The sequence below is a fragment of the Arachis ipaensis genome, chromosome B01 (genome assembly GCF_000816755.2).
Source record: "Arachis ipaensis cultivar K30076 chromosome B01, Araip1.1, whole genome shotgun sequence".
In the NCBI taxonomy this organism is placed as follows: domain Eukaryota; kingdom Viridiplantae; phylum Streptophyta; class Magnoliopsida; order Fabales; family Fabaceae; genus Arachis; species Arachis ipaensis.
The window spans coordinates 128,222,703-128,231,804 of record NC_029785.2 but is presented as its reverse complement, the minus strand read 5'-3'; the positions used below and the strand labels follow the sequence as shown (position 1 = coordinate 128,231,804).

The 9,102-nt window shown below is 36.5% G+C and overlaps 2 protein-coding genes across 5 annotated transcripts in view; one reads left to right on the top strand and one right to left on the bottom strand.

Moving 5' to 3' along the window:
* Positions 200 to 7,221, top strand: LOC107637813. Of its 4 annotated transcripts, XM_021104514.1 has the most exons (15): positions 1,112 to 1,158; positions 1,592 to 1,673; positions 2,362 to 2,465; positions 2,601 to 2,727; positions 2,824 to 2,918; positions 3,436 to 3,559; positions 3,665 to 3,745; positions 3,987 to 4,085; positions 4,684 to 4,842; positions 4,936 to 4,996; positions 5,093 to 5,163; positions 5,421 to 5,465; positions 5,733 to 5,906; positions 6,005 to 6,584; positions 7,098 to 7,221. In XM_021104514.1, the coding sequence occupies exons 1-14, from the start codon at positions 1,115 to 1,117 to the stop codon at positions 6,560 to 6,562; spliced, it is 1,824 nt and encodes a 607-aa protein (XP_020960173.1). In that variant the 5' UTR covers positions 1,112 to 1,114; the 3' UTR covers positions 6,563 to 6,584; positions 7,098 to 7,221. The 4 variants fall into 4 exon arrangements, with proteins under 4 accessions (XP_016196601.1, XP_016196603.1, XP_020960173.1 ...); XM_016341115.2 differs by lacking the exons at positions 1,112 to 1,158; positions 7,098 to 7,221 and adding an exon at positions 200 to 528 and having other exon boundaries at positions 6,005 to 6,757; XM_016341117.2 differs by lacking the exons at positions 1,112 to 1,158; positions 7,098 to 7,221 and adding an exon at positions 845 to 997 and having other exon boundaries at positions 6,005 to 6,757.
* Positions 6,767 to 9,102, bottom strand: part of LOC107613769 — a 3,227-nt gene continuing 891 nt past the window's right edge. The window contains exons 2-3 of the mRNA XM_021112034.1: positions 7,531 to 9,099; positions 6,767 to 7,446 (exon numbers count right to left, since the gene is read on the bottom strand). Coding sequence (XP_020967693.1) covers positions 7,015 to 7,446; positions 7,531 to 9,099 — 2,001 coding nt within the window. The 3' untranslated portion in view covers positions 6,767 to 7,014. The remainder of the gene's footprint in view (positions 7,447 to 7,530; positions 9,100 to 9,102) is intronic.

Below are 9,102 nucleotides of genomic sequence, written 5' to 3'. Positions count from 1 at the left end.
TTCCTTATACTTTTCCTTAATACAATCATTAGTTTAACAATCATTTTTTCCTTAAAATATATAACTATTTGAATTTAAAAAATGTATAAAATATTAAAATAACATAATTTGTCCTTGCGTTAATAATTTCATTTAATTATTGGGAAACTTGAAAAGATACATGTGTTAGAAAAAGATTAGAAAATATTAACGACGTGCAAGCAAGATTTTGAAGAAAGTTCAACACAAAACACAACACACAAGAGAGACCCACTAAAACAAAAAGACGCTCTTTCTCTCTCTGTTTTTTTTCTCTCTTTCTTTTACTTATTTGTCTGAAAAAAGCTTCATACCACCTTCACCGTCTCCTTGTTCCACTTCTCTCACGCTCTCTCCCGTTACCCACTTCGATTTTAACTTCCATTTATTTTTCTAATTTTCCTATCGATATGTGTTGAAGACATATTTGCTTATAGGACTCAAAGATATCATCTTGATCCAATTCTAATCCATGGAGCAGCTTGTCAACTTCATCATCCGGCCACCAAGGTATCAAATTTTCTATTTGCTTCTCTCACTATCTCTCTTTTCGGACACCCCTTTCAATCAAAATATTCTCTTTCTTCTAAATTCCCCAGATTCGGACACCAACGTATGTATGCTTTATGCTTATGCTTCGTATTGTTCTGCTGGAATAAGACGGAATTCAATTTGAAGTTTTGATTTTTTTTTTGTTTAGTCTTTCCAAATCCCCAGTTCTGCTAGGTCTAATTTAATCTTTAGTTGAATTGTGAATCCTTTAGGCTCTTCTTTTTTCAATAGGGAGGAACCAGAGCAGATTTTAGTAGATTCAAAACCTGATTTCCTCGGCATCTTCATAGAAATCATATTGTTTGTGGGTGCTATGCTATCACATCATATTTACTTTTGTTTACTGTCTCTTTTCTTTTGGGAATTTGAGATCTATTTTTAAGCTGCCTTGGGGAACTTCTTCCTTCTTAGTTTCCTGATTTTTCAGGTATTAGTTTTTCACTTTCCTTTTAAAATATATAAATAACAATAATAAAAAAGAATCTCTTACACACTATTATTTTGTGCTAGTGATCTATTCTTCTGTGTTGTGGATAACTAGATCATGCAATTTTATAAGTCCTGCTCTCATTTAGACAATCTTATGAGGCATGCCGTTTCTTCCTTTTGTGAATGAATATCTGAAATTTAGTCACCATCTGATTTGTTTTTACCCAGTATTCAATTTCTTATTGCTTTCAATTTTATGAAAGTGAGATCTATAGTTTTATATAATGGATAATGGAATAATCTGTAACAAGCAGATCCTAAATTTTGATAACTCTAGTCTTTAGGTATTTGTCGTTTTATCTCTGAGTGGTTGAGTATTATATTGGTATAAATGGAGACATTGGGTTAAAGAAAAGGCTTTTCCAGGCCATAATGCTAAGACATATCCTCTTGAGATGTTGGCCTTGTGACCAAATTATGCATATTATGCACTTGTCTTCTGTATAATTTTCAGAAAGCTGTATTGACTTGTATTACTAGGGTGCTTCCCTTGCTAATTTGCTCTATTTTCATTTTCATTGACGGGGTGCAGAGCTGAATATGATCCTAAGAGCGACTTATTGGATCAAGAGTTCATGCTGAGAGGGAAATGGTATCAACGGAAGGATGTAGAGGTAAACATGAAAAAGTAGATTTCATAATTTCAGTAAAGCTTTTTAATGTTAGCTATGTGAGAATGTAAATCTGTTTCTTCTTTTGTGTAATTTCCCATGAACATAAAAAGTCGTGGCAAAAGAGTGAAATATTAGGCAGCCAATTGTTGGCTTAAATGTGGATCATGAACCTATAAACTTAGTCTAGAGCTAATAAATTTCAGTGTAGATTGGATATTATAACTCGTAAGACATTAGGACCTGTAGATATATGCTTGAACATGATAGTTATTGTGGAGTTATGGCTTTATGCTAAAAGATATACAGTTTTGTAACTTGCTTTTTCATCTCTTGAAATTATATTTGGATGCCACACAATGTGTTCCTTACCTAGAATGTCAGCATGAAACAATTACTTAGTTATTAAGTTTTAAAAAATAAAGCTATAGTAGGATGACACAAATGCTCACATTTAAATTCCAATAGAAGATTTTTTTTTTGTTGGATTTGTATCTTTAAAATGACTGGTGATCCATTTTGTGTACAATACTTCTAGTTAATTTTCTTACCCTTTCTACTTTTCTATTCCGGTTCAACTGAGAACTTCTCTTGTTGATTTTACTCCACTCCCCCCAACAATTAAACCGTAGTCTGTTTTGTTCATATTGGCAACCTGTCATCTTGTCATGTAATATTTGATATTCTGCAGATAAAAAATAGTCGAGGTGATGTTCTTAAATGCAGTCATTATGTGCCTATAATCAGTCCAGAAGGAAAGCCTCTGCCATGTGTAATATATTGCCATGGAAACAGGTGACTCTGGGGATTCTTTTAATTCACGGGCAATTTGACATTAGAGAATGACCCATGGAACATTGTTTTCCAATTGATGTTGCTTAGTTTTTAATTATATATAATCATACTGACTGGTTGACATCTTCATGACAGTGGATGTAGGGCTGATGCAAGTGAAGCTGCTATAATTTTACTTCCTTCAAATATTACAGTTTTTGCTCTGGATTTCTCAGGGTCTGGACTTTCTGGAGGGGAGCATGTCACTCTCGGGTGGAATGAAGTAAGTGCTTGCCCAACTTGCTTCTAAAGGATATTATATCTGCCTGTATCATTATTGACATAGTGTTGTTACTGTATCATTATTGACTTTTCTCAGAAGGATGATCTGAAGGCTGTGGTCAACTATCTGCGAGAGGATGGAAATGTGTCTTTGATTGGCTTGTGGGGTCGCTCAATGGGAGCTGTAACTAGGTAGGCTTTTATCATTCACTTTCTACCTTCGACCTTTTTCTTTGGAAGGAGGGTTAGAAATGGCTTGCTAAGCAACAATGGGTTTGTAGGGGAAAAAAACTTGGGTTTGGTTCACAGTTAATGCATTGTCATAATTAGTTGCCACCGAAGAGATCTCATTAATTTGTTAAATACTTCCTCCATTAAGATTTTGTGGTTATTTGTAAGGAACTAAGGATCATATGAAACGTAAAGGGATTACAGTCCATTATATGGTGGCTGAAATGGCTTGTGAAAGAGGGTGTTTCCATCATTGTGATTCTTGAGAAGTAGATTTTTATATCTCTGTAGCACTAAGGATTTCATATTATATTCATGAGCAGAAATTATTTTAGGTAATTTTATTTGTTGAATTGGAAACTCATGTATGTTTTTGTTCCAATGTGAATCAATTTTTTCTCCTTGTTAAGTGCATGTAATGGTTCAACTTATCATTTTGACTGGTATATCATGCCATTAATTATGTGACTCTCTTCAGCCTTATGTATGGAGCTGAGGATCCGTCAATTGCAGGGATGGTTTTAGATAGTCCATTCTCTGATTTGGTTGATTTGATGATGGAACTTGTAGATACATATAAAGTTCGTCTTCCAAAGTTCACTGTGAGTATATATAGTTGTTTTTATACTTATAACTAATGCTGAATCATGATTTTGTAACAGTTATACTGTTGTTAAGCTGATTTTGTTTGATTTCTAATGTTATAGGTAAAGTTTGCAATCCAATACATGCGAAGAGCAATTCAAAAGAAGGCAAAATTTGACATAACGGACCTAAATACCATTAAGGTTATTTCTCCTTTGTTAGTACTACTGTTTTAACGATCTATCCTTTTATTACTGATAAATTTGTGCTGAAATTCTTTTAAAGTGATGTGGTTTTTTGTACATTTATTGGGTTTTACTCTGAATTGAGATGGGAAATTTATTGGAGACATTTGGGGAAAACTAATAAAACTATATTTCTTTTGGTTTTACACATTATTTATGTTCTCCATCATATTCATTCATTATTTGTTTTGCATTACAGGTGGCAAAATCTTGTTTTGTTCCTGCTTTATTGGGGCATGCCATTGACGATGACTTTATACACCCCCATCACTCAGATAGAATATTTGAGGCTTACATGGTGAGTGTGCCACTAGATGGGTTAGGCTTTTAGGTAGCATTTGTTTTCAGAGACTAGGGACTGAGACTCAATATTATGTTTGGTGGTTAAAGATTGGAACTAAAATTTCAGTCTCAGGATTCAAAATTTCAATCCCTTCAGTACCTCCAGAAAGTGGAGACAAAGGGAACTGAAATTTTTTGTGACTGAAACTGAAACTTTAATAATATTTCTTCTCAAAAATACCTTCATTTAACTTTTCAAATTTCAAATCCACTCCTCAATCTCCATATTTATCTTAAATTAAACATAATACTGAGACATAACTCTGTCCAGTATATTTTATACCAAACACAATACAAAGACTTAATTTAGTCTCAGTCTCTCAGTCTCCGTCTTCCAGTCTTAGTCTCCCAGTCTCCGTCTCCCTTCCAAACGCAATATTAGTGTTTAGAGCATGCTTGATGCTTTTGGAGTTGTAAAATATGCCTTCTAGATATGGATTCCCTATCATGTAATAATCTTTATATAGAATTCATCTGCCTTAGTTTTATCTTACTGGATTGTTTTCTTGCCCTGCCATTTTGATCTCGATAACATGGCTGCCTATGCACTGCAGGGAGATAAAAACATAATTAAATTTGAGGGAGATCACAATTCACCACGTCCTCAGTTTTACTTTGACTCCATAAACATCTTTTTTCACAATGTTTTGCAACCTCCAGAGGATGAGGTTGGGGAATCATTTTATGACAACGTAAATGATTACTTCGGTAAGGTAAAATCAGCAATGCATCTCATCCGTACTATTTTTATCAAATTGCAGTGTTCTGTTGCCAAGTCTTCGAAAATTGATTGTGTTTACATTCAGGATGTTTGGAGATCTGTTCATGAAGTAGCCTACAGCAATGAATCATCTTCTATGAACAAAGGTACTACTCTGTACATATTTTCTCTTAAATATTGCTCCTGTACTAATTAACTTCTTTTTGAGCAAATCTCTTACTTTGTTTTTGTGTGAGTTGCAGAACCATCCTCAAGCAGTACGATAGATGCCATTAGGCAAGTCCGTTCAAGACGACCGATGAGTAGGATGGAGGTTTGTATTTATTAGCTGACTTAGTTTATTATCTGAACAGCATTCCAACACAATGGCTGAGCAAATAATTCTTTTGCCCCAGAGTACTATGTGATGAATGTTAAGCTTTGATAGGCGCATAGCGAAAACATTAAGTGTTTTTTGTGTAATTTGCTAAAATCCTTTGTATTATTATACATGTGAAAATTTGGCTGTTTGAGCAATGTGACTTTTATAGTGTTTTTTTAAGTGATATGTTTTGTACGATTTTTTTCCAGGTTCCCTCTGATATTTCTTCAAAAGATGAACATTGTGATCATGAGGTATCTCTATTTTCTTCCTTATCCTTTCTTCTGTTGTATGCATTGTAACACGAACAATAGGCCAAGTATTGCTGTGGTACATTTGAAATGCAGGATTCGATTCTTAATAATGATAGATTGAGTTGAATATTGTAGTAACTCAATCATCTATGTGTATGTGTATGTGGAATGCCCTTCTTTATCCTTGATAATATGTAGAGTGAAGAGGGCATCAAGATAGATATTAATCGAGAGCCTTACATATTGTATGATATTCTTGCAAATCAGGAAGAGAAGGGTGGTGATCTCTCCCCATCATCATCATCGATGATAAGCTTTGAACTATCTAATGGTAATTCCTATGGTCCCCAAGTTCCGGCCGCATTGGACGATGATCAGTTTGTGGAATATCCACTTGAAGACCTTGCAGGCTTTCCATCTAGTGCAGAGGAGGAAGAAAGAGTGAGTTAACTCAACGGCTTTGTCTAAACACCGATTGACATAAATGCAGAGATTAATTATTGGTTTTTATTCATTATTGACTTGTCCATACTATTCAGATGTTCATGGAAGCTGTGATCCAGTCATTGAAGGACATGGAAGTGAAAAAGCCAGAGACAGAACAAGCACCAGCAGCTGGTAATGTTGGCACCGCATCTTCAGAGCCATCAGATAAAGACGACTCGCATCTTTCTTCGCAGGAGGTTTCTAGATCAAAGGAGACAGAACCCTCTCTAGACAAACCCAGCACAGATTCGAAATCTAAAATGGTCTTCACCTCTTCTGAAGATTGTATACCAATGAAAGCCGAGTCGAATCCCAGTTCAGCGAACCATTCTCAAAGTTTGGCGTCTGTAGGATCAGGTATTTCACTAGAAGTAGCACCAACGCCGTCACAACCAGCACCGGACATTCCATCAGTCAGTGAGTCCAGCAATGCAAATGCCAGTGGTTCCTCTCAAAGTGATAGTTCTACAAGTGTACAAAGTTCATCAGACACTGATGTATCACATAACACCAAAGCCACAGTAACTGTTGTTAAGAATCCAGCGGCCGGCCATGTGATGGACGGCCTAATGCGTCGATGGGATCTTTTCCGAAATAGTAACAATCGATAAGATGTTACCTTCCCTACATATGGTTGGTTATACATTGTTTTGTAACTAAGAAATCATAGTTTGTAACATGTTTGACCAAAAAGAAATAGGTTTCCCGTGTGTAAAGTTAGCATGTTTAGAATTCTCATTTATCAAATCACCTAATATTCTTTGTCGGTGGGAATTTTCATATTTAGTTCTGTTTCTCTTGCTTTTCTTTTCTTGTTTTTCGTTCTGGAAATTCTTGTCTTCAATTTTTAGTATTCTTATATGTTTATTTATGAAGTGTATACAAAAAAGATGTATATGTAGGGTGTTGTAACTAGTTCATATAATCATATTCATCAACTGCAGTTAATGTGAAAGAGACTACGTAACGTGTAAACCAAGCTACCATTTTGTTATTTCTTCTTTTGATTCAAGTCAATTAGTTACATGTATAAAATGGTTGGAGAGTAGTGTGTTTTGATCTTTTAACTAAGTTCCAGTTGTAGCAGTTTCAGTGCTGTTTCTACGAGTGATTGAACTGATAGATTGTGCCTATTGTGTCCAACAGTGCCAGAGAATACTTTGAAGCTTTCAAGCTCTGATGTAGTTTCCAGTACCCTCTCCAACACCTCCTCCATTCCCAGATCCTTGTACGTCTTTATGTTTTCTGATTTGTCATTCATCATCCAAATGGCTAGCTCTATCACGAACCTCCTCATTCTTGGCACCTTTGTTTCTGGACATTCGTATCTCTTGAGAATCTTGATCAACTTCTTTGCGAGTTCACTCTCCGTTATTCCGGCTTCCTCCGAAACGATCCTCAATTCGTCACAACTCAGGTATCTTAAAACATTTGTTGCTAGTCCAATCATTACTTCTTGAATCTTGTTTTCTTCCCACATGATCGCCTTGAGTATCTGCTCAGTGACGAAAGATTTCGTTACAAAATTTGATAAAGATAGAAACACAAAAGTGAACTGTAATAGCGGAATAATACTTACTACGGGAGCTGCAGCTTTTATTCCCTTCAGCTGGTTGTAGCACTCTGAATCACTGTATGTGCATAAATTTCCTAGGATTCTTGCCGCGTTGACGCGAAGTAATGGATCTTCCAATGCTTCAATAAGCCTTTGAAACACTTTCAATTTCAAAATTCGATGACAGTTACTCCTGCTTTCTAGTGCCAGCATTGCTAGGGCCTCACCAGCAATGATCCTTACATGCTTATGTCTTTCTGAAATGCTGCCATTGAAAAATATGTTAAACAATTCCTTAAGCACTCCACCTGTGCCTCCAATCCTCTCAGTTGCTTCCTCTTCCAATGCCAAACTAGTTAGAATTTCTATGCTCAGTTTCTGAAGCGGGGGATGCTTCTCTCCATGCCTTAAGATATCTCTAATATTGCTGATTGTGAAAACTATCTCTGAAATCTCAAGGCGGAGATGCTTCCCGGTGGTGCCTATTGTGCTGGCTAGCATCTTCACCAGCTGCAGTGATCTCTTCACTGTTAGGATTTGTGATGGAGCAACATTTTCATTCTTCAGCAACCATTCTTGGGCGTGTGTGAAATCTATGATCTTTGGGAGAAGGCCTCTTGTGTTTCCAATCTTTCCACAGTTGTCATGATCACGTGCTAGCTTCTTCAGTATGAGTAGTCCTAAATGGTTGAATGTCCAAAACCTGTAATTCTGATGATCAAACATGAGTTTCTTTTCGCCAATCTCATCTGCCGCAGGAATATGATTCCTATTGGTTTGAAGCAGAGATGAAATTGATTCCATAGCTCCTGGTATTCCGGCTATTCGGACCGAATTCTGTTTCTTTCCTGCGAGTTTGGACAAAATCTCTGCGGCCGAGAGCCTAGTTTCTTCTTCATTGTGATCTGTCCAATTCAGCATCTCAACTAGCCTCCCCACCATAGATATGTCAGTCCCAATCTTTTGCAGTGTATCATCCGAAAAGCGCTGGCTGATCGAAAATTGCCGCAGAATTCTTGCTCCAATTAACTGCTCATCAGGTGAATGGGAAGCCAATAAATCCATAGAAAAACTAACCATGTCCATATTCAGTCCATCAAAAATGCATCCATTGACACACCTCGAGTATGCATCATAGAAGAATCTTGTAACGGAAGGCAATTCAAATTTCCCCAACTCACACTCCATGTTAACCTTTTCCAACAATTTGCAGTAACTAACTTGCCACTCCCAATAAGCTTTCTCCATTAAAAACACCAAAGCTTCTGCCAAAGCCAATGCATAGAAGATAGTGAGAGCGGATTGCCGGTTTCTCTCTTGTGAATGTACCTTCGATATTGCTACATAATCATGCTTGATGAGCTTTATCAGTGACAGAACCACACAAGCTGTTGCAGAGAGAATCTGAAGCCAGTAGAGGATCCTACTGACATGCCTTGAGATGAAGAACCACTTGGTATATGGAAGAAGAGGAACATCTGAAGTGATCCACATCCTAGTTTGTGTTCTTGGTGTACCACTACTCGCACTGGCCTCTTTTGTATCTTTCTTGAAACTGTTGCTTGTAGAATCAGTGATGGACCATGTAGCATGGTG

Excerpts from the sequence above, each read along its gene's own strand:
- LOC107637813 (XM_021104514.1), top strand. The coding sequence starts at position 1,115 with ATGCAATTTTATAAGTCCTGCTCTCATTTAGACAATCTTATGAG. Across the intron at positions 3,746-3,986 it reads CGGACCTAAATACCATTAAG|GTGGCAAAATCTTGTTTTGT; the intron begins GTTATTTCTCCT and ends TTTGCATTACAG. Across the intron at positions 4,997-5,092 it reads ATCATCTTCTATGAACAAAG|AACCATCCTCAAGCAGTACG; the intron begins GTACTACTCTGT and ends TGTGAGTTGCAG.